This window comes from Strix aluco, chromosome 10 (genome assembly GCF_031877795.1).
Source record: "Strix aluco isolate bStrAlu1 chromosome 10, bStrAlu1.hap1, whole genome shotgun sequence".
In the NCBI taxonomy this organism is placed as follows: Eukaryota; Metazoa; Chordata; class Aves; order Strigiformes; family Strigidae; genus Strix; species Strix aluco.
In genome coordinates this window covers 11389469-11413193 of record NC_133940.1, presented here as the reverse complement: position 1 = coordinate 11413193, position 23725 = coordinate 11389469, and the positions used below count along the sequence as shown (strand labels likewise).

Genomic DNA, 23725 nt, shown 5'->3' with positions numbered 1-23725 from the left:
AAATATCTTTTAAATACTGTTTATTTAACTTAAACAATAATGACACTGTGTGATATTGATGTAAGGTTGCCACAATGTATTTGCTGGGGATGCACACCGGGAATGACTGTACTGCTTTCAGCTGAGTTACTTTTATGCATCTTGATGGCATAAAACCAAAAATGACCCTGTTTTGTAGTTGCTGAAACAGAATGTAATAGACTTATAATTTATATAGTTACTTATAGAAATATAGTGTAGAAGAAATAATATCTGGAAATATTGGAAAATCTAATAAAGGTCTTGGAAGGAAATTGGTTAAGCAGTTGAAAAATAGTACTGTGATTGTGTGTATCAAAATTAAGATATGCAAAACCAATTATTTCCATTAAATTGTTTTCATATCACTTCAACTGCAGTAGAGCTGACCTTTAAGTTTGAACTGCTGTTACTGAAATCCCCTTGGTAAACTGAACACTTGAAGAAAGAATGGAGCAGAAGTGGTCAGAATTTTTTGAAGGCAGTTTAATCTCCCATTTCTTGATCAGATGGAACATTTGATGACAAACCCCTCAAGAGTGTTTTGGGGGAAGAGGGGTTATTTGACTGACAAGCTGTATCCCCAGTCGGCTAATCAAATGGAACGGATGTGCCAAGTTGTCTTTCATGTGTTCTCATTGATGTCAGATTGGCAGCTGGATGTAATTGGATGTGAATGGAAGCACTGACGAGCTTGTGCCCATGCGCAGGCTTTCTCTCTTCCTTGTTCCAAGATTAATCGGAAGGGTGTATTTGTTGGTCTGAATGTTACTTAGCAGTTCAATCTCAAGTAAAGAATATGCTGCTTCCACAGTAGATGTTAATTTATTAAGATCATGTAAGATCATGTCCACCACATGTAAATTTTTGAAAGATCTGGAAAAAGAAAAAAGGATGTGCAAATATGTGCACCCCTAATCCAAAATAGGGCAAAGTCCTATCCTAAACTCTAATAGGAAGAATCCTGCAGTCTGAGTTGATTTTTTTTCTTAGTGGAAAAGGTGATTGCACACTAAAAAGCAGTTAGTGAATTTTTGGGGAAAATGGAATATTTTAACAGTGAAAAATCCATTAGTGGGTTGGATTTTCAAAATCATGGAAACAAAGTTGGATTTCCAGTTTTATTGTTGGGGCATAACCCAGTGTCTCTTGAAAACCTGACCTAAGAGATGGTTTAAAAATGCATCATAGCACTCTGTTCCACAGTAACGGTCTTGCCATCAGTCTTTGCTCTGTAGCAGGACTCTGATACTTTCCATTAAGAGCCCTGGGTAACCTGATCTAACTTGGCCCTCCTTTGAGCAAGGGGATGTGCTGTTGGCTGCCAAAACACTTTCCAATTTCAGCTATTTTAAAATCCTATAAATTCTTTATCTGTGTTTATGTATACCTAATATTTCACACATGTATGTATGTATATATGTATATATGTATGTGTACATAAAAAAGCAAGAGAAAAAGTATGAAATTAAGTATAGTGTTCTGCCAATGTTAGACATCCCACCAAGACAATAACGGATGAAAATTTCAAATTTTGGCTCAATTTATACAGCCTTTTTAGCTGTGGATGCTTGGGAGAGGTATCAGATGTACTTTCGGGATTGATAGCATTTGTGGTGTTGATCCCCAAGATCTGAAGAGGTTGGCTGGCAGTATGTGTGTGTCGTCTGGCTGTGGCCGGCAGACTTAGTGACACTGGAAGCTTGAAGACTGAGATTTGTCAAACTTTTACCTGAGTAATCAGAAAGGGTCAAGCATTTATGTTTCCAAAGTAACTTGTTCTGGTTCATTATGCTTCCTGACTTCTCAAAAATCACAGCAAATAGTTCACCCTTCAAAGCCAGGAATGTCTGTCAAGATTTACAAAGATATTTACTCTTGCTTTTGCTGTCTTTTGTCTCTCACTAGCAGCTTTTTCTCTTTTGATTTCCGTTAGCCATTTTCTGCTCTGGATTTGTAGCAGTGTCGCAACAAGAAGGAAAGAATACACATGCTAATGCTGTCTGAGGTTTGTTGGTTTGGAGGGGGCGATTGCTTGCATTGAATCTCTTCTTCCTGCTTCACCTTCTTCCATCCAGGCCCAGCCATGTGCCTGGGGGTGATGGAACATGGAACAAGCAGCACCCTCCTTTTCTACATGCTATTTGCCCAAATGTCCTGGTTGCTTGTTTTCCTAACCCTTCTGCTTGTGGAGGTTTTCAGAGAAAAGTAAAGCCTTATTTATTCATACTACGACAGAGTAATTGTAAAAGGCAAAATACAATGTAGAACTGCCATTCACATACAACCTTGTTGGAAAGCCCCTGAGACCAAAACAAAACCAGTCGAACAGAATGTCTCCTGCTCTGCCTTGAAGGTGGCTGTGCCCTGGCTCTGACAGGCTGCCGAGGTGGAGTTGCAGGCTGTGGGGCCCTGCTGCTGGGCCTCCAACTGAGGGCAAGAGCCTCTCGCACCCCAGGAGAGGCTGTGGCTCCTGTTTTCCTTGCTCCTGTGATGGCAGCGCAGTGACAGCAGCGACTGGTGTGTGGCTCTTGCGCACAAGGCACTGTTCTCCTGTTCGTTCTGTAAACACACAAGGTGATTGCCTTATACATCCCTTCCTTTAAGGGATTTTGCCTCTAGGTGCTTAGACCTGCTCCATTGCAAATACTTTTTCCTAATTTTCAATATTTTTGACAGTTTATCAGCTGGAATGTGAACAAGTGCAACTTTATCAGTGCAGTCTTGCAGAAGCCTTCCTCTCACTTGTGCTGTTTCATACCTGAAATAACTCATTCACTGAGCATTCACTGCAACTGGCACAGGGCGATACAAACTGCCTTCCTCTGCTCCAACCTGCCTCCGTTTGCTGTCTGCCCTCCATTCATGTCACTTCGAAGGAAAATGGGTAGTAGTATCCTTGATGTTCTCTTAAGCAATTTTGAAATTATATTAGAGTTGTGTAGTTTTTGGTGAAAGTTAGGGTGAGGAGCTGAGTTACTTTGTGATCATTCTTTTTGAGCAGAGTCTGGTCTGAATACACCAGGTCTGTTGAATATCCCATCAGTAAAGGAGAAAGTTTCTGGTAAATCTCTGTTGATAACAGGTTTCTAAAAGTATTTCCATCATCACAAAGCTATGGACTTACCCGGTGCTTGCTCTGAGACAGTCACACTGACCTGAAGCCTAAGTGCTGCCTTCTTTACCTGGCCCCCTGGCTTCATAGACTTCAATCCTGGATTTACAGGACCGTAAATTAAATCAGATTTTAGACTTCTGGATTTTTAAATGTGTTGCCTTCTAACACTAAGTCAGTCAAATTTATAAAGATACCTGCTTTGCACATCTTTTATTTTAAAAAGACTTTGATGCTTATGTATCATAAATCCAATGTTTCGTCAGGAATTTTACAAGAGAAACAATTTAAATATTTTTAGAAATAAAAGGTATATTTTAAAAATATTTTGTAAGCCAGAATCAAAACTGTTGGTAGAAATTAATTTCATATTTCCATCTTAAGTTCTATTAGAAAGTTGTACTTGTCATGAAACCTCTAAAATTGATGTTTGAATTAAGTGATTCTGCTTTAAATGTAATTGCATTCAGAAATTACTACCAGAAAGCACCTCTGAGTTGAATTCAAGTTTGTAGGGATATAGCAACAATCTGAGGGTAATTTCACTTTGAAGAATGTTAGTATACAGTTTATACTCTGTTTAATAATCCTGTCAATCTTCTCTTAAGTGCCATACAGGCTTTGAAACAGGTTAGAACCACAACCTTAACTTTGCCTGTTAAGAACTGTAAACATACTGGATGAAAGCTAGCAGTACCCCACTGTTTCACACTCGGTGGTTAATCTTGAGGAAGAATATTTGTTCATGTGAAACTCTTTCGAAGAGAAGAGTTAGTCAATCTGCTGTAGCTGATTTGATTCATAGTTCTGCTGTCCCTCGTGGAAGTCTTATCTTGCTGCCTTTTTTTTTTTTTTCAAAATAAAAAAAAAGAAAATCTACAGGCTAAGGCTGTGGCTAGCTTTACTTTTGGAAATTTAATGACAAGAAGAAAGCATCCATTATCTATTGCTTCCCTGAAACACATACACAAATGCCAAAACTTAAAACAAAAATTATTTCAGAACTGAAGAACCTTTAAAATTCTTGAAAGAAAATTGTAATGTTTTTCTCTTAGAATAGAATTTTTGAAAACAGAAAATCCTTTTTCTTTAAAAATATTAATTTCTTAGTAGATTTTTGCATATGGAGAATGAAATTGTAATTGAGTGTGTTGTAGGGCAAGCTTTTCCAAACTCTATTTCATTTGTAGCATTAGAAGAACTTCATTTATCCTCACAAATGATACTGAGGTTCTTTCTCATATGTGATAATTAGATTATTTTTTTTTTTCTCCTCTTGTCTTGAATCAGGTGGAGTTAGTGTGGTCATTATTTGAGATTAAGTAGGTTTCCTTTATCAGAAATTTAGGTTAAATGCTAACTCCTGGCATTTGATATGGTTTTATAACTCTAAAATTCATTAAAGGAGAGATATTTATGAGTACCTGCAATAGAACTTTCTCTTTAACAGAATCTTGTAAATGGAAGTACTTTACATCATAAAGCCACACTTTAGGAATTGGAAAGGCTATAGCCAGCAATACTTAAGATGTATTTGAACTTGAAGGATTAAATTCCTAGTCAATCTGATAATGACAACGTTTCTTCCTAAATTAAACTGAGACCCACTGCATCCACACTGTAGCTCCAAAAGCCCTCTCTCTGTCATCTTGCTAGTTACTCTTGAAAAACAAAATCTCTACCATAAAAAAATTTCTGGTGATCTACAGAAAGAATATTCCACTGTTGGGGAGACAGAAAGTTTGTCGATGTCCTCATAGGATCAGGATGATTTCCATGCAGAATTTGAGAATTACATTTCCTTATTCATGTTGATTTTAATAGTAGTAAAAATAAAAATTAATATCTGAGAAGTCTGGGAGCATTTTAAAAAATAAGTTCAGTCTGCTCCTTCCCTCTTTCTTTAAGTTGGAAGAATTAGTGTGAAGAAGACACTAGAAAGATATTTGCCATGAGGCATGGGTTGGAACCTCATCCTCTGGGGAATGACCTGAGGAATAAAGAGTTTCTTTATTTCTCATACATTTCACAAGCCAAAGACTTTGCTGAAAGTGCAGCCTCCTTTCCTAATCCCTTAGCTGCCTAATCTGCAAATTTCATGAAACTCCGTAGTGTTATAGCAGACTGATTCCTCTTTTATTCCTCCTTTATTTGTTATTAGTTATTTTTAACTTTCTAGCATCTCTGGTGGTAACTGGAGATTAGTATAAGAAAACTACATAGATAAGGGAATGGAGGGAAAAGTTGAAATACAGTAAAAGAAAATGTGTACAATACGATGCATTTTATATGTAAGTATAAAAACTTAAATGGTATCTTTTATGTGCGTATTATGTATATTATGTAATAGGTATATCGATTTTTTTAAAATAGATGCAACTGAGAATCTGTTTTTGGCTGTGGTAATAGTGTAATTGGTGATAAACACGAGACTTCTAAAGCAAATTAATAGTCAGTGTAATGTGCTTCTGCAAATTAATTGATTTTTTGGCTTCTTCCTCAATGATTTTCATATGAATGGTTACTGAAGCTTAATGTGTTTGAATTATATCGTCCTAGGAAAGATGTGACATGTTCTAAACATGGAAACAAGTAAGATCTTTGACTAAATAAAATGTGAACACACAAAGAGATTCACAAAGTTACCTATCAGGTTATGTTACGCGAACGGCTTTATGAAGTAGCTTAAGATCTCTGCCCATTTAATTCTCAAGTCCAATGTACAGCCAGTAAACCATGGTCCTCAGGTGAGAAATGAGAAATTTTAAGGGCCATTGAACATACTGAATTTAGCAGAGTGCTCAATAGCCCTCAAAATTTCTCATTTAGGAGGGTGCATATGTATTGCTTCCAAAAATGAATGTGAACTTCACTTTCCCCATTTGATTTACACTTCTTCCTCCCTTCTTCCCTCCCTCCCCCTCTCTCTCCCAGGCTCTTATGCCATGAGTAGCTGGTCTGCCTTTCTTCTCATTTTGAGTCACATACAATACACTTGCTGATTAAAACATTGACATAAGTTCAGATTGTGAAACAACATACAGAAATGCACAGTGTAACACTAGAGAATCCCAAACCCTACACCAACCTCAAAACTGTGTGTTTGGGATGTTTTTTCCCCATTTCCATTATCACTTCTTCAGACACCAACTTGGTAACTAACATAAATGTGACACATGTTAATGTATATTATTGGCCTTTCTGGAATTCCTACCATTATTTTTCAGGATCTTTCCATCAGACCTGCTCCCCAGAATCTGATATTCCCAGTATTCTCAAATAACCTCTAGTGTAAAAGAGGAAGGAGACTGAACCAAAATAAGTACCATGGATTTAATCTTCCAAGATATTGATATTTTCTCCTTGCCTTTGAGCTACTTATGCTTCTTTATAGTTTTACATCTGCAGAGGTGGAGCAATTTGTACATTTTCATCCAAAGAATTGATTTTGTGTGTGTTTGGGTGGGGAGCATCCTCAGACTAAGAACCACCTCAGACAAAGAAGGATAAAAAAATTTGTGAATCTATGATATTTAAAGAGACTTTTAAAATGTGTAAGTCAGAATTGCTTAATTATATGATAGGGTTCATAATAGGCACATGATAGCAACTTGTCAAACTATTCCAGTTTATAAATAATTTACATTTTTCTGTAAGCTCTTTCTCTAGTTGAACAGATAGGTCGATTAAGTAATTTTAAATAAGTATTATTTGGCATTCTGTTATTAATGCAAAATAACAATTTTCCATAAGGGAATAGGAAAATTTGAAAGGAAGGTTCTTTATGCTCATCTGTGTTTATATACTAGTTTTGTGATTCTCTTTTATCTACGTTGTTTGGACAGTCTTCTTTTTATTTTAAATATTTATTTATTGAAATAAATATTTATTTACTCTCCCAGTTAGTTGTTTGAAAGTAGCAAGATTCTTGGAACATAACAACAGTGGGGAAATTCCACAAGTCCTACAAGTCCACTAAGTTTGCAGAAATAGTAAGTGGAAGAGCAGGACCCCCGTGGTCTTTCAGTTGGGTAATTTTTGGTTTTTGCCTGTGCTGGAAGAACTACAGTTGCAGAAAGAGTAGGTGGCACACAAAGGACAATGAAATAGTCCTGAAGATGCACTGGGATAAATGTTTGATATACACTTGAAAACCCTAACTGTAAAGTTAACTATACTGGTGACTAAATTGATGCTGTAGTAAATAAATACGTGGTGAGTGTGTCTGGAGTTTTCAGTAGCTCTCTGTTGGTGAACAAAGTTGGAGCAGTGTTAGAGCTGGCTGCCTGTTCAGCTGCCTAATTTTCCTATTAACATGAGCACCTTAAAAACCAAAGGCACCATTGGCCAGTGGGGTTAAACTTCTCTTTAACTGCTCACCTCTGAAGATTTTTTTTCAGCAAAATTAAGTTACTTAAAGGTGGAAAGGAAGGGATCTGCTAATTGAACTGCTGATTTAATTAACACACACAGTCTTCTTTCCTTTTCTTGATCATTATATATTTTACATTTTTTATACATTATTTTTGTAAAAAGAAATTAAAATCAGTGAGGGGTAAAATACTTGTATTTTTAACAGTTGTGTTACAATAGGCTTCACGAGGCTCCAGAGGTGAAAAACCTATTGTGATCTTCTATATACATTTATAACTGCAACGTTTTTTTCTCTGTCCACCGTTCATACAAAAACTTGAATTTCATGTTAATGTTCCTTCATCTTTCATGTGACTGTCTTTTTGGTAAGACTAAATCTATCATAAATCCACTTGAACTTTATCTCCTTGTGGAAATATGTAGTATTTTAGGTAGCAAGGTTAGGTATGCAGACTAAAAGCAGCCACTTTTGCCATTCTAAGTGCTTTTCAGAAAATGCATCCCGTGGGAGTTAAAATACTACAAAGGCTTGTATACTTGAGAAATAGACTATTAAGGCAATATATTGTGTTAGACTTCAGTTGAATATGAGTTTTAGTATAAAAAAGTCACTTTCTTTTGCTCCATCAAAAAAAAGTTAGCTAAGATATTGAATATGTTACGTTTTCGATTAAAATATAGACTGAAGGGTAAATTCTGTGCTTCTTAAACATGTGTAATCTAATTAGCATTTGTGAGATTTACTGGGATGGATTTTCCCCTTGGCATATGCAATTGCAAACAGGGAGGATGTGGGCTGCAGGCTGCTAGCAACAGACATCTGCCTGGAGTGGACAGCCGTGTAGAGAAGTGCCTGCATCCTTGCTCCCTGGGGACCTGGCCTCAGCTGACATGGCTCATGAAGTTATGAGAAGATTTTTAATTACAAGGAAGTTCCTCAGCTGGTGAAAATAAGTAGAAATCTGCTTTGAAGGGGAAGGAGGTTCAGAAGATGCCTCTTGAAACGACAAGGTGTAATTTAGTTGACAGAAAAGTACTCTAAGAACCCTGTGTTGCTGTAGTACTTTACAGAAATCTAAGTTAAGAAAAATAAGAATAATGCTGCTTTTTGAGAGAATTTAAAAAAAAAAAAAATATGGGGCAGGTTCATTGGAGGTTTATTTCTGCAGTGGGAGCCTCAGTCAAAATTAATCCTGTTAGCTCTCTATTTCATGAGGAAAGAGTTAAGTGTGTATTTCGATCTAAATTGTTCTTGATGTACATCAGTAAACTGTCCCCCTTTGGAAGTACCTTCTCATTAGCGCTTATTAGAAGCACTTTAAAAACCTGCTAGTGTCTTTAAACACAACTGTCCAAATGTATAAGCCTGATTTACTTTCCTTGAATTTTATATGGTTTTAGCAGCTAAATCTTAATTTTTGTTGATAATATACTTCTTTAATGGCGGTATACATTAATTCCTCTTTTTCATGTCATCTGCTAAAGCATGTGTTAACCGTTATAAATTTTTGATGGAGTGGACAATCTGGACTGTACCCCTGCATGTGACTAGCTAGCTCATTACTGGTTGTGAGCTCCTCGCCAGCAAGATTTTGGCCTTTCTTTCAGAGCACAGGTGCAGTACATGGAGTGAAGCTCCTGTCACTTTTTTATAGTAGCTCAGCTCAATTAAGCAGAACTTCAAGTCAGCTGTTTCACAAGAAAGCATTGACTCACCTCTTTGTTACTGAAAAATGTTTGGTGAAATAGCGGCATCCACAACCTCAGTTTAAATGAACAAGATAGTCATAGAATCATAGAACCATTTAGGTTGGAAAAGACCTCTAAGGTCATCAAGTCCTTTCAGGCTGGAGTGGAATCAGCCTGCTTATATGATCCAGTCTGTATTTCATTGATACTAGGCTCTGGGTTAGTAATGTGGGACTGTTGCTGTCATTTTAATTCTTGGTTTCTGTACAAATCCTTTTTGAATTTGGTAAAGAAAAAATAAGAATTGACGTGCACCATTTGCAACCGTAATTTGTATAAAGGTGATTTTATTAATTTAGTGCTTTCAAAAAGAAAGTAAAAGTAAGGAGTATAATGCAGCTGTGATGGTTCAGTGTCCAACATCAATATCTGCACTTTCATGTCACCCAAAGATTTGGTCCATGCTGTCTGATTAAACCAAGTGGAGCTTGTTTGTTAGGTATATAATACATAATTAAAGCAATACTTAAAAATAGAGCATTGTATGAGCAACACTGTACTTAGTTATATCCAGTAACTTTCTGTGAGATTGCCTCTGTGTCTCCTATGCCCCATGAGCTTTGAAAATCTCGGGAAAACAGAACTTTTTTGAAGACTAAGTGTTTTGTGTTTACCACTATAGCCATAGGGGAAGGAGAGCTTTTTTCCAGAGCGTCCTGTAGGTTTCGAAGTCTCTCTTCCAAGCATCTGTGTAGGATTGAGAACCAGTAGCCTCTAGTCTCAGCTTCCATTTGTGTCCACAAGCACTACCTTGAAGTACTTTTCCTCCTTCCTTCTACCAGTCAACCAAGTGCCAGTTTTAAACAGGCCCCAGAGAGCATGAAGAACACTGCATTGTAATGGTAGATAAAGTTTAAATGTTGAATATTCCCTCTACTGCAGAAACTATGTAGCTGCTTCCCACCATCTTGGCTATTTTCTCCTAGCCATCTCCACCAAACCTGTCAGCCTCAAGGCATTTGAGAGACATTTGAGAACAGAGCTAGTGAAGATGGAATATGTTGCAGCTTCTCAGGTGTAGGGTTGAGACCAAGTCCTCCTGTGACCAAGGGGAAGAGATCAGAGCGGTGGTGGAGCACACTGGGGAGGCCCCACATCTGTTTTGCTGCTCCTATGGCTGCCGCTGCTGGGGTGGGCCAGCCAGTGCCGTGACAACGCCAGGGAGATAGGGTGACCTTCCAGGACTCTTACATAGGAAAGTGGGGCTGTGGCCGCTTTTTTGTGTTTGCTGCCCACCTTCCCCTGCCCTCTAGAAAAGAAGTTGCCATTCCCTGAGCTGAAAGCCAGCCCATGCAGGCTGTCACTACAACAGAGACCTTCAGGCATGTTTTGATGGCAAAGAAAAGATATACAGAGATAGATGGCTTAAAAACTGAGCCACCTAAGCATATACTAGCTTTGCATTTTTTTAGTAGATTTTGATCAATACCTTCAAGAACAAACCAGGGCTTTTTGTTATTTCAGAGAGTGTGCTTAAAATAAAAAACATTCCTCTCACTGGCTGGTAAGTGGATTAGTTTGGCAAACTAAAGCTTTAGTTAGGATGACAGTAGAAGAGAGTATTTGTTCTCAGTCTCTATCAGTGACTCTTGTCTCTAATGTTTTTTTCTAGAAATTGAAAGAATACTGTATGCATGTTTGATATTGTATTTAGTCTCTCAAGATGGCATCCCAGGTCTGATGTTCAATTAGGGAGTGCAGTTCTGTAATCCTTATTTAATTAGAACTCCTTGTCTTACTCCCTGGGAGTTGTATTTGTAATTGGATTCTCACAAGTGAGAATATGCAGAGGCTACCTCAAAGGGAAGTTGTAATTTGCTGATGTGTGTTACTTACTTGTAGTTCTTCGAGAATGTTTCCTCTGCATATTCACATTATGGGTCCTGTCCACCTTCTGTTTGTCCTCGGATTTCTACTGCCCTACAGTTGTGGTGTTTAGTAAGAATAACTGAAGTATTGAGCACTGTACAACTCTTTAAAATCTCTGATTGCTTGGAGTCATGAGATGGCACTTGTACAGTCCTAGTAGTCACTGCTCTTCCAGGAAGTTCCTGTAGGTCACCAGCACTGGAGAACCAAAACCCACTGGTGTGAATATGCAAGGACAGCACTCTCAAAGAGCAAGACAACGGTAAGTACCCTTTCTTTGTCTTCTGTGATTAACCAAATATTTCAAATGTTTTTCTGTAAATTCCCTATTTGCAAATTTGCTACGCTTTCCCTATGATAGAAACATTGAGATTAATTTTAGTGCTGTTGCCTTTCTGGCAAAAACCAAGAAAGTACCTGTATTTGTACGTACTCACTTCAGTTGTAAATTGATGTACTACTGTCAGCGCAGGGGTGTGTACACATGTTTGAGCTATAATAACCTAAAATGCACAATTACAGTGCAGTATTATATATTTTACAGAGTTGCACTCTTTTAGTTGTATTATAGTTATAGTAGATTAGATAGCAGAGTAAGTCACTGACTAAAACAGTCTTCTAATAGTATTAACAATGTTAATTCTCAAAACAGATTCTCCAGAAGAAAATCAAGGGTATATTGCTTTTCATTTCTAAATTTTTTTCTGAACTTTTGTTTTTTTCCAGACATGGAATTCTGTGAGACTCCTCATATTCTGTGCTCTGGCTATCAAACAGATTTACATGGTGTAGCTGAGCACAGTTACCCCCTAGAGGTGGGCTCAGATGTGGATACTGAAACAGAAGGTGGTGCGTCCCCGGATCATGCCCTGAGGATGTGGATGAGGGGGATGAAATCGGAACACAGCTCCTGTTTGTCAAGCCGGGCAAACTCAGCATTGTCCCTCACTGACACTGACCATGAAAGGAAGTCTGATGGGGAGAATGGTAATAAAGAAATGCATCTAATGTACTGAATAGAAGTAACAATTTATTTGAAACTTCATTCTTCTCTTTATTTTCCTTTTTTTTTTCTATTTTCTTTCTTTTCTCCCCTTCCTTCTTAGGTCTCTATAGTGTATTGAAAATGAAAGTGCTGTTTGGTATGTGTATTGTATTTATAGTATAGATGGAAAATATGACAAGAATTGAAACTGTTTTAGTTAAAATGTCATTCTTGTAGAGACCAATTACTTTCCTACATTCTCCATTTTTATGCCATAGGACATTTATCATTTGAGTTTAGTGGCCTATGAATTAGATCCTAAAATAAATCTATATATGCACATTTATATCACATTTTGTGTAGAATTAATCCTGCACATGCTGGCCTCTGGGCATAACTTTAGGACTCGACAGCCAGGTGACTTCAGAAAGACAACCTGGAATCCTAAATGCTCTATTTACCTGTAATTTCAGGCTACACCTGAAGACATGCCTTTACCAGTAGGACAGATTGAACAGGTCTTGCTCATATCTCAGCTCTGTATTTCTCTGCATATGGAGAGTGGGTTTCTGGTTTAGGTTTTGGGGGGATTGGTTGGTTGGGTTGGGTTTTTCTAAGTATTTGTTGTATTTCAGGATCTTTTTACTTATTTGTTTTTCTTACGGTTTAATGTGTCACAGAAGGGAAGATGTTTGTTTAATTAAGTAACACAGGGGAAATTAATAATTTTTTATCTCTGCATCAAAATTGATGAAAATCTGCTCTAAATGTTTCCTTAAAGAGTATAGTAAGTAAACAAATTTATCATGCTTAAGATCAACAAGCTTACCTCATATTTTAATTTCTGTGTTTAATAGCTCCCTGTTATGACAGGTCTGAATGTAGTTAAATATGTATGTTTAACTGGGTAAGAGATAGGGGAACCAGTGAAAGTGGCAGATTGACACTTCAGTGTTGACAGTGATACATTTTAGTAGATCTCTAGTCATAAGATGAAAGAGTTCAGTCATGAATGTCATTTCTGTAGTTATGTTTTTTGAATTTGTCAAATATTAGGCTGGTAATTTAATTATCATTTCATCTGCGTGTTTGTCAATACCAATAATAATGTCCAATATAGGTTCAAAGACACGAGATTAGCTGCATGAGTTGGGTTTTTTTTAAAAAAAGGTTTTAGTGCACAGCTCGTTTTTAATTAAATACTCCTTTGAGGATTAAGCGTTCTGCGCTATCACGTTGTATCGTGTTGCTAGAATCAGTGAATTTTCAGATGTCACCCCATTTGCACAACGATCAGTGGATGCCTGCCTTCTAGCTTTCTGCTTCTGCCACCTTCTGGGTGGGATCCAGCCTCTGTAGAGTGTTGTTGCAGACAGGTTTTTTGATTGGGTGGTTGGGGTTTTTTTGCGTGTTTTCCTAAGATACTTGGTTCTAGATGGTGGCTGAAGGAATTGAATTGGTCTGCCTGGAATTGGTTGGCCCTTAACTATGAAATGGTATAAAGGGCATGCTACCTGGGAAAGGCCTGTGCATACTTGTACCATTCAGACTAAGAAATACACATGGTCATTTATGTTTTAAGGTGCTGGGAAGTCGACGTATTAAAAGCAGATTAATCATATAACCAAGTTACGTATTTCAGTCTGGAGTGCATGGTGCAGCTGGGTATTCATGATCTTTTGCTAGCCATACAAGTTGCACTAAAAAAGTCATCTTATAATAAAAATTATTGTAGGTAGTAAAGGAAATGCTTTTGTTACTTTCATTGTCCTACATTGCAAAAACTATGGGTTAAGTGTCATCAAGATAGGAGCACGTAATCATTCTGTTTCACCAACAAAGAATGGAGTGGTTTCTTCTAAAAGTTTGTCTCAGAGAATGATTTTAGTCAATTTAAACTCATTTTCTGCATGGTCTAGAATAGAGCAGGGTAGTCCTTTAGCATGTGGCTTTACTATTTGGTTCTTTTTAAGCTTTGTAACAAATTTTTAATCAGGGATTTGTGTTTTAGGTACTTGAATACAAATTTTAAGTAAGTAGTTGGGAGAGGAAAGTGAGGGCAAGAGTAAGATGGAAGAGAGAGAAACTGAGAGCACAAGCTCATTTGAACTCTTTAGTTGTCTCCAGGCAGGGTCAACAGAGTAGATATCAGCTCTTCCTGTGGCATTGAATCATTATAATAACTACAGTCTTGAAAGTTAATGTGGATAAATTTGAAGACAATGATGTTCAAGCTATATTCATTTATATTATCTAGTACTTCGCAGGTAAGTTCACAGTCAAGATTTCTGATCCAGAGGGCAGCCTGTTTTCCATCTGGATTGGCATTCTGTAACAAAGCACTCTTTGAATACACAAATTCATAAATCTCTGCTTAAATGAAGTAATAGATGGCAAATCTTTCTGTTTCTGTGCAGTCATTTGTGCCAGGGGCTTTATTGGATAGCCACAAGTGTTGCATTTATCCATGTCAGTTCCTGCCATAGAAGTCGACTTTCTTTGTGCCAACCAGTAACTTCTGTGGTGTGAAAATGGGTGAGCGCATAAGATCAGTTGCTGCAAGTTCATGAAATGCTAGTTTCCATGATACTGTCTAATTGCTGTAAAAATAGACATTTAGAAATTCTGGCTTTCCAAGGGCTGATCACATGGCATGTGAACACAGCTATTTGTAACTGGAGTAAAATTAATGAGGAAGATACAGTTGTCGCATTGTTTAAGAAAACTAATGGTTATTATTCTCTGTGTTTTGAAAAGGTCAGTTGTTTTTTGTTGTTTGGTTTATTTTTTTTTCTCTATGAGCACAATTCTGCTACAAATGCAGAATAGCTTTTCTGTGGTGACGTTAGGACAACTAACTGTGTGTGGACTCTGGTAGACCTGCTTTTAGGACTGTTTTTGCTTTACGTTGATCTGAAGGAAATATACTTTTGCAAATTTTATTCTGTTCAGATATTCCTCGAATTTTTCATATTCATGGAAAGCTCTAGCAGGAGGTTCCCTGACACAGGATATATACTTCATTATGTATTCCGAGTAGCCCAATTTGAGAATTTATTTGAGGATTATTTTCCTTCATAGATGCACCAACTCTGTCATAATCACTGCTTAAACATACTCCGGTTGTTTTGGCAGCATTGAACAGATTGTATGAAACACCAACATTCCCATTTAAATTAGTGTTATCAGTGTTAATGGCAACTAATAATAGCTTATTAGTGCACAAACTGCCTTCAGCTTTGCCTGAGGCTAAGCAAAATACATATTAACTGCAAGTAATGAATGACCAATTTCCTGGGGATCATTGCTTATCTCTGGTATAGTATAAATACCTCTATTTAAACATGAACAGTGTTACTCTACAATATGTGAATGTAAATTTCAGACAAAAACACTACAAAATAACAGTATCAAAAATAGTTACTTTATTCCATTGAAGAAGACTGAATTTACCCTCAACTCACTGAAACAATGGTATCTGTCATTGCACCATATCAGAATATTGAGTTCAGTGGTTTGGTCTGCCAGATTACTGAGCTGGCAAATTTATTTATTTATTTATTTTTCTGGAGTAAAGTCCAGGAGACGATACAACCCTGATCTACAGAAAGGGCAGTCTTCAGATCTATATCTAAAACTACACAATGTAACATGGATCTGCATCCCACACTAGCTAGTGTACTATAATAGGAGACTACAAGGCATTTTGTATCCATATACTCTTCCCCATTAAACTGCTCATGGAGTTCTTATGTTTTGCTTTGCAGGATGTCTGTGCAGCTGTGAAGTGATGAGTTTTACCTCAAGTGCATTCATGCCATGCCATAAGCCATTTTTGAGCCACATTTGACTTGTTTGCACAACCATCAACTCTTCTATGTACTACCTCTCAGCTGAGAGCTAGTGTGAAACTTGAGCCATTCCTACAGTAACACAATTTTTAACCTGTTTAAGGTTGTCAGATTGTTTTAAAGTACTTTAAGGGCTGACTTACTTGGTTTACTCCTGTCCCGTACTTAGATGTTTTTATGCAATTAGTTACTCTTGCTCTACTAAGTAGTGAGAACCAATAGCAGAGTACAGGATACCCAGTACTGGATGAGTGTACTGTGAAATGCACACTCAGCCTTGGATCCGGATTCATGATCAGTTCCTTTGGCTGCATTATTTTATGACAACTAGGCATTGGCTATAGTTCACAACAGTTTCTTTGGGATTTGTAGACGAGAAATTAGGGTGTTAGTACAGGCTGAAATACCACTAGACTGGTCATAGAATATAGCTTTAGAGTGCTTGAGATCTGGCCAAGGGAGTTTTTTTAATAACATATTTGTCTTTTTAAAAACAAAGCGAGAGGGAAAAGAAAAAAACAGCTATGGAAAAAAATGTAGTTGTTTACTTTTTCCCGCAGAAATTATTGGGAAACTTCTTTTTTAACATCAGTGTACAGGATCCGATTCTATTTGGAAAAATAATTTTAATAATATCAATAATTTTAAATGGCAGATGACAAAGATAGAATAATATTAGCCATATATTAATAAGTAGATGTAGTAGATAAATTAGTAGGTTACAGATCAAAGCTGAATTTAATGACATAGAAACATGTAAGATTAATCTTGTGTAATTCACCCAGGTATTTATTTTATACCCTGGGAGCAGTGGTCCATTTAACAGAGCTTTTGACTCTCCCTAAATCTCTGGGGTTTTTTCACTTTGATGGCTGGGCCGATGGGTGACTTTCGGGCAAGTCACCTCAGCTCTTTGCACTTCAGATTCAGTGTTTTAACAGTATGTGTTAAAGGGATAAAGATGCATAATTAGTAAAAGAAATACTGGAATTGCTGATGCTGTATGAGAAACACAGCTCTGTGAATACAGTAGTCATTCAAACATGGGGAGGATTTAGTTAAGGACAAGGTTCTAATTTAATTTATGGTGTGTGTCAGTGGACCTACTGTGAATTCACACCTGTTTAAATTAGACTTGAATCTGACTCTTCATAAAAGTCTTGTATTTAATGCAAGAAAGTGAGAGCATTGGGATTAATGTTGCTGTTATTTACTGTTATTTTGTAAACAAGCGAGACATTAAGCTGATCTCTGGCTTTCTCATTTCTCCAGGAAATTACAGCTACATTATAATAAGGATACATGCTTTGAGAAGAAGTATGCATGTGACTGACTCTCTGTGCAGGATTGTGTTTGTAATAATGATGGCTATATCTGAAGTATTTCCATTAGCTCCTGTTCTTTCACTCTTTATTTACAGTGGTGCAATTAAAAAATTGAGTTACTAATTTGCAAGTAGAGCAGTTAGTTCAAATATGTGTAAGTAGCCTTGAAAATGTAAAGGTAAACATTAGTCTAAATCCCATTCCATCTGTGCCATTTAATACTTTTCATTCCTAGTGTTCTTTACTTTGCCTTTTTATTGTGGCATGGATTGTATTCATGTTTGTACACTCCTGTCTGTTGGGTGGTTTTAGTCACCTAATGGATTAAGGCAACCTCATCACTTAAACAAAATGCAAAGCCCCTATGGTGAAATTCCTTCAACTTCTTTACCATAGCTTGTCAGATATTTGATGTATGATACTCTCAGATATAAAAGAGTTCTTTTGCTTCCGTTGTGGTTTTTTTCTCTTTTAGTGTTTAGATGGTATTTATGTTGGTTGCTTCTGCTGTTGTTTCAAAGAAGCCTCCTCAGTGTCAAAGGAAGCACATGAATCTGCAGTGAGGTAGCAGTGCCTTTTGGGGAGCGTTGGAGTATACGTTGACATTGTAACTGCTCTGCCGGACTTGTTAAGAGTGTAAGATACTTTTGTTGACCTCAGAGTGGTTCCTTTGGAAATGTTACTGTCTCGAAGCATTGTAAGTCATCTGAATTGCTTTGGATAAGTGTGAGATGCTTCTGTAAGCACTGTAACATCACCTCAGTTGTGATGTGATGGAAGTCTTGCATTTGTGCCCCTAGTATTTATGCAGTTTATGAAGTGGCTCAGATATGCAAATTCAGCTAATGAAGAGTTGTTTGTCAGTATTGTGGGGAAGGTGCTGCCTTTTAAAATTACTATCTTCATTACTTTTTCTGACTGACAGGGTCATTGCATCTGCATATCTGCTATTTTAATCTTTACGGTTTTCATATGGTATATTACACAATGTTAAAACAGTCCCTTTCTCTTTTAAGCACAGTGAACACTAATTTAAAGACAAATATCAAACAGTATTTACTATGATACATTAAAGATAGTGAAACATTATTTAGAACATAGCAGAAATATTTTTTTATATTCCATAATCCAAATGATCTTTGCCTACAGCATAGTAAAAAGTATCTGTGCATTTGCACAAGGTTGTATAATATTTTTAGCTCCGCAGTTTTGTTTTCTTTCATGGGTAGCTAAAAGAGGGAAGGGAGGGAAGCTTGAGGAGAACAGTCAGGTCTAATTTTTATCCCAGAAATGAGTAACTTGGCATTAGAGCTCAAAAAAAATCACTTGGCTTTCCTCCCCTGTGTTATGCAGGAAGGATAGTGGATGGGGCTTAAGGAGCCTGTACTAATATAAATTGTTGCTCCTTCTTTCTTTTAAATCCTTTTGACTTTCTCAGGTGGAAATGAGCATGCAGGAAAAGTATTTCCACAAATATTTTACAGTGCAAAAGGATGTTGCAGCGCTGCTGCAATTCTTGGGAACTGAGTTTATCTAGGCTGCCACAGGGGGGAAAGATGAGATGGGATAGGCAGTAAAGCGCCTGCCTTCCATCACAGTGCTGCAGTGCAAAAGCATGAGGATTATCTCACTCTTCATTTCAGCAATTGTTGTGAGACTAGGGGGACGCTGAACAAAATACTTTTTCTGTTGTTAAACATTTATCATGAATTCTGCATGAGAGCATCTCTGGACTAGTGTATTGCTGGAAACAGTTCCATTCTAAACAATCAACATCTCTGTTGTTTTATTTATGTTGGTTTATTATGAAGTTTATAATATGTTTTATTTCTCATCTTTTTGGTTAAAATTTAAAATTTATTAGAAGATCAGAAATCTGTTTTACAGAAACAACCTACAGACATATTTTATATGTATATCCTTTGGCATAAATTATTTATTTTAGTTTAATGCTGCTTTAGTTTAATAGTTATTTTGAAAAATAAGCAATTCTCACTGATATGTCTTAAAATGTAAATGTTCCTGATAGTTTTTCATCAAAGTTTGGGATGTTCTGCTGAAAGCTGCCAGTGGAACATCATTAGTGCAAAATAAGCGTAATAGGAAAACTTGTGAACTCTGGTCATAGAAGATTATTGTTAAAGCTACTGGATAAATAAGATCAAATTACTCTTACTTGGTTCCTTATACCCTCAGCCAGTAGGGTTTTAAATACAAAGATACCTAAGAGCTTTTTCCTTCCCCCTAGCAAAGTGCTTGTCACCTATTCCAAACTGTAATACTGTAAGTGAGATAAAAAGAAGGGATCTAGCAAATGAGTACAGGATTGGTAGAAAAGTGGAAAATACTGACAAATTATCCTTTTAGGGTCTAGCAAGGTTTAATCTAAATATCATTTCTTCTTGACAGTATCAGATCTTCTAAGAATTTATTGTCATCCTACCATGGATGACAAAAGATTGCTCATTCTTCCTCTTCATCCTTTTTTTTTTTTTTTTCCATTTTTACCCATTTAATTCATTGTGTATTAAATTACATAGGAGAGTCTTATCTTCCACTTTCAAATTTGTTAGTATTTCATTTCCTCTTGGGCTTACAAGTAAGATGAAGATCAGCATAAATCTGTATTATTCAGAGTTACAAATTGATGTGGTTATAATATTAGCATATCCTCATCGTACAAATGGGAGGTATTGATAGTAGCAAATAGCTTTGGTCACATCATCTAGAAGAAACAGAAAATGGAGAAAGTTGCTGCTTCCCGTGGCTGCAGCCTTCATAGTCTTCTAAAAGTGAAAGCTAAACCAAACATATTAGACTGTTTCTTGTTTCTGCAATAGAAAATAGGATAAGAATGGAAGGTTGTATATGGAATTACAGGTAATTTGTACAGAATAATACAGATCTGAATACTGCTTGTTTCAACTTGCTTTCACATACAGATCTTATGAAGCGAAACTCAGTATTTTAGTTAGTAATTTTGTTTTCTTTAATCATACCTCGCTCTACACCCTGACTTTATATTTTGTAACATGAGCATAAGAGGAATTGCGTATAATTAGCTCTTCTAAAATATGGGTCTAGGAGCACTGAATAATTCCTGCAGGCTGCTTCCTCTCCCGAACAGATGTTTTTGAGTAATATTTTAATTAGATTCACATATTCTGATGACTAATTATATTGCCAGTGTTGTTTCTTTATCTTAAGTTTCTACTCCAGATGATTTGCAATGTAGATTTTATACAGTGCTTCACAACGCTGACTTTCAGTTGAGCAGCACGTGTCAGCATCTGATCATACGTCGTTCACCATGAGTTGTATTGGTGGTACAGAGGAGCAGCTCTTCGGGCAACAGAAACCAAATGTTGTAAAGTAACTATGTGCCTTTGCTTTGGGTGTTATCCAGAAAAGGAGCTGGGAAAGTCAACGATCTGGAGGTTCTTTTATTCCATGGAACGACACATCCTAAAAGATTTTTATGTGGGAGGAAATGCTTGGAAGTGAGGATGGCTTAGGACATCAGGTCAGGATTGTTCAGCTCTGTTGCTAGAAACATTGCTAAAAGCTACCAAGAGCATATAAGAAACCCAAGGGACAAAAGTTAACAGTACTTCTAAACTGTATATAGTATTTATTATGGTTCATAGCTCTCCTCCCTCCCCACCTCATCAGATTTCTACATTAGAGGGATTTTATATCTTCTCTGACATCGTTAGAAATGTAATCAAGACAGCATGGTGTACTGGAACTGAAAGAGGAAAAAGCATCAGTATTTTAACTACAGGCAAGTCGAGAGAAATATTTGCATCTATTAAATGTCCTCCTATCCCCAAATGATATGCATGTTAAACAAGTGCGAACACGTGAATATCAATGATTTTGAATCTCTGTGACTCCAGCTACTAGACTTTCTCTCTGTTTTTCTTCCTCTGAAGATCCCATATAGTTTTAGCATTGGTTATGCTAATAAATACTGCAGGGTATGACACCAGTTTGATGCAGTCAGTGTTGTGTTATCTTAGGGGTATATTTGTGGAACAGTTGAATGTTATTGATGAACTGTTAATTTTCTTTTGGCTTCTGAATCTAGTCATTGTAATGAGCATTACCAAATGTTGCTTTGGGCTTGTTTACATCAATGTAGTAAGCATGTCACTTGCTTTGAAGCTGAAATGAATTCACATTTGTAAATGAGATTGAAATATTTCATGGTGATTTATTCTTGTCGTTTCCAAAATATTGTTACATTTTCTATCAATCAAGTACCATGGCCAAGGAAGAGTTGAAGGTGTATTTCCTGTAGGAATGGGTGACGCCATTTCTTTAACGAACCTAATGTTAAAGAGAGTTTCCATGTGGTGTGGTGTGTTTGCCTGTAGGATCTTTACCATGTTGTCACCTTACTTGGCTATAACTCACTGGTGGATTCTTCAGCATTTGTAACAGTATTAAGTGACTCTCTCCTACACTCTCAGGAAATGCCTTTGTCTTATGGAAGGACAGCAAGCAAAAAGGAGTCTTCGTGCCACAAACACACCCCAGGTTTTCCATAATTAGTCAGTGGAGTAAAACACATTTAATCAAAAGGGTATTACATCTCTCAACGTAGCTTTTAAACTGTACATGCAGTATGATTTTCCCTCTCTGTCTACAATTATTTTTGAGTAAATGTAAAATATAAATGAATACATGCACTTTATGTGTACCAAAGCCATGGTAAGGTTTGTTTAGGCTTAAGTGCTCTTCTCATTGCTTTGTCCAGCGACAATTTCAAGTGGCACTTTTGGTTTGAGAACATCATATTTGATTAACTTTTCCTCAAACAGTGCTTTTGAGACAGCAAAGTTTGTTACTGTCTAGTCATGCTAAGCTATTTTAGAGCAAGTATTTTACTGTTTGTTGAAGTGACAGAATCATAATACATGTTTTGAATTTATGTTTTTCTGCATAATTTGATATAAACATACCTCCAGTTCCACAATTGAAAAGTATCTGATGTTTTTTACTTGAATTGAGTCATATTTGATTGGAATTTGCTTGGAACTGTTGATGTTCGGATCACATAATAGAGCTGCTTGTTAGTCATGCATTGTCAATGGGATCTGATGAGTGGTGCAGCTCAGCAATAGAGACTTCTGTTTTCTTTATGACAAAACAATTTATGGATGCTTGCACCTTTTGATTACCACAAAAATCTTAGAAGCAGAATGTACCTGAATAATAGGTACTCTTGCAGGTTCTCAAACTCCTTTCATAAGATAGTGGTGTATTTTGTGATTTCTTCTAGTTGATGGTCTGCATGAGCCAGATCTTACTGATTGCAATACGGCTGCATTTTGAGGGTGGCAATGGATTGCATTCTCTCATCCATTGTCAGAAAGGGATGCTGCTTTAGGTTAAGCTGCTGATCACATGTAGGGGTGGAACTCTTGCTGTAAAGAGATAAAGCTCCTGTTGAAGGGAAAATCACCAGGTTTATATTTATGTATTTGAGAATTTTTTTCAAGAGACTAAAAATTTCCCAGAATATTACATCATTTCCTTTTATAAGAAAGATGATAGTGATGAAGTCTAATTTCTAGTCACAGAAACTGCTTTTGAAAGGTCGAGATGGAGGTAGTGAGTATGCACCTAGCTTATGACAGTGGTTGCCTTCTGGTATAATTATAAAAGGCTTGGCCTAGGCCTGGCTGGAGGTCATGTCTTAATGCATAAGGCGATGTACATTTTCTTTGTAGTAGCTCATTCAAATTAGTTCAGCATAAATGAAAAGCCATGTTTATTCATGCCTTTGCAACCTAGATTTCCCTTTAGGGGAATGGTGCAACAATATAGTCAACTTATTCAGGTCTTAATGTGCTAGCTTGTCTCTCAAGATACATTTTTATCTCAGCCTGAATGTGACTGAAAGAGACATCCTTTTGTGGCATGGTGAGAGAAGAGCTAGAAGCTGCTGTTGTGATGACACCCTCAGTTGTTAGCGGTGTATGTTTGCTCATACGTAGTCCATGTATTTGGGGTTATCTGTTGGCGTTCTGCCAAGTCCCTGATGGGTTTTGGTGTCTCCTCAGTGCCAGGGATGTAAGGGACACTGCAGTCCTGAGAAATCTGCCTACTTTGATAGGAAGAGCATATGAGATGATCTGTGGTGCACGTGCAGGAGGAAGCCTTTGCATCCCACCTCTCCCTTGCCCCAGTTTAGCATCAAAGTACTTAACGGTTTTGTGCCTTTTTCAAGAATCCTTCCCTCTCCCAGCTCAGAAATTGGTAAGAACATGGCTGTTCCAGTGCTTCTCCATTGCTTCACTAAAGGAAGGCCTTCCCTCCTGCTCCCTCTGAGGCTGTGGGCTAGCAAGTGCTGGTGAGCATTAGTGAGGCACGGTGGCCGCAGTCTGCCGGGGCTTCGTTGCTCAAGGCAATAGAGCCTGAATGTTTTTCT

At 37.1% G+C, this 23725-nt stretch overlaps 1 protein-coding gene across 4 annotated transcripts in view; it reads left to right on the top strand.

Annotated features, from left to right (window-relative positions):
• TENM1 (teneurin transmembrane protein 1) overlaps window positions 1-23725 on the top strand; it is a 348057-nt gene that overhangs the window by 111372 nt on the left and 212960 nt on the right. For 3 of the 4 annotated variants that reach the window (XM_074835264.1, XM_074835265.1, XM_074835263.1), the window contains exon 3: window positions 11852-12112. The exons of the other annotated variant lie outside the window; for it this stretch is intronic. In XM_074835264.1, the coding sequence (XP_074691365.1) occupies window positions 11852-12112 (261 nt within the window). The remainder of the gene's footprint in view (window positions 1-11851; window positions 12113-23725) is intronic. 4 annotated transcript variants of the gene reach the window in all.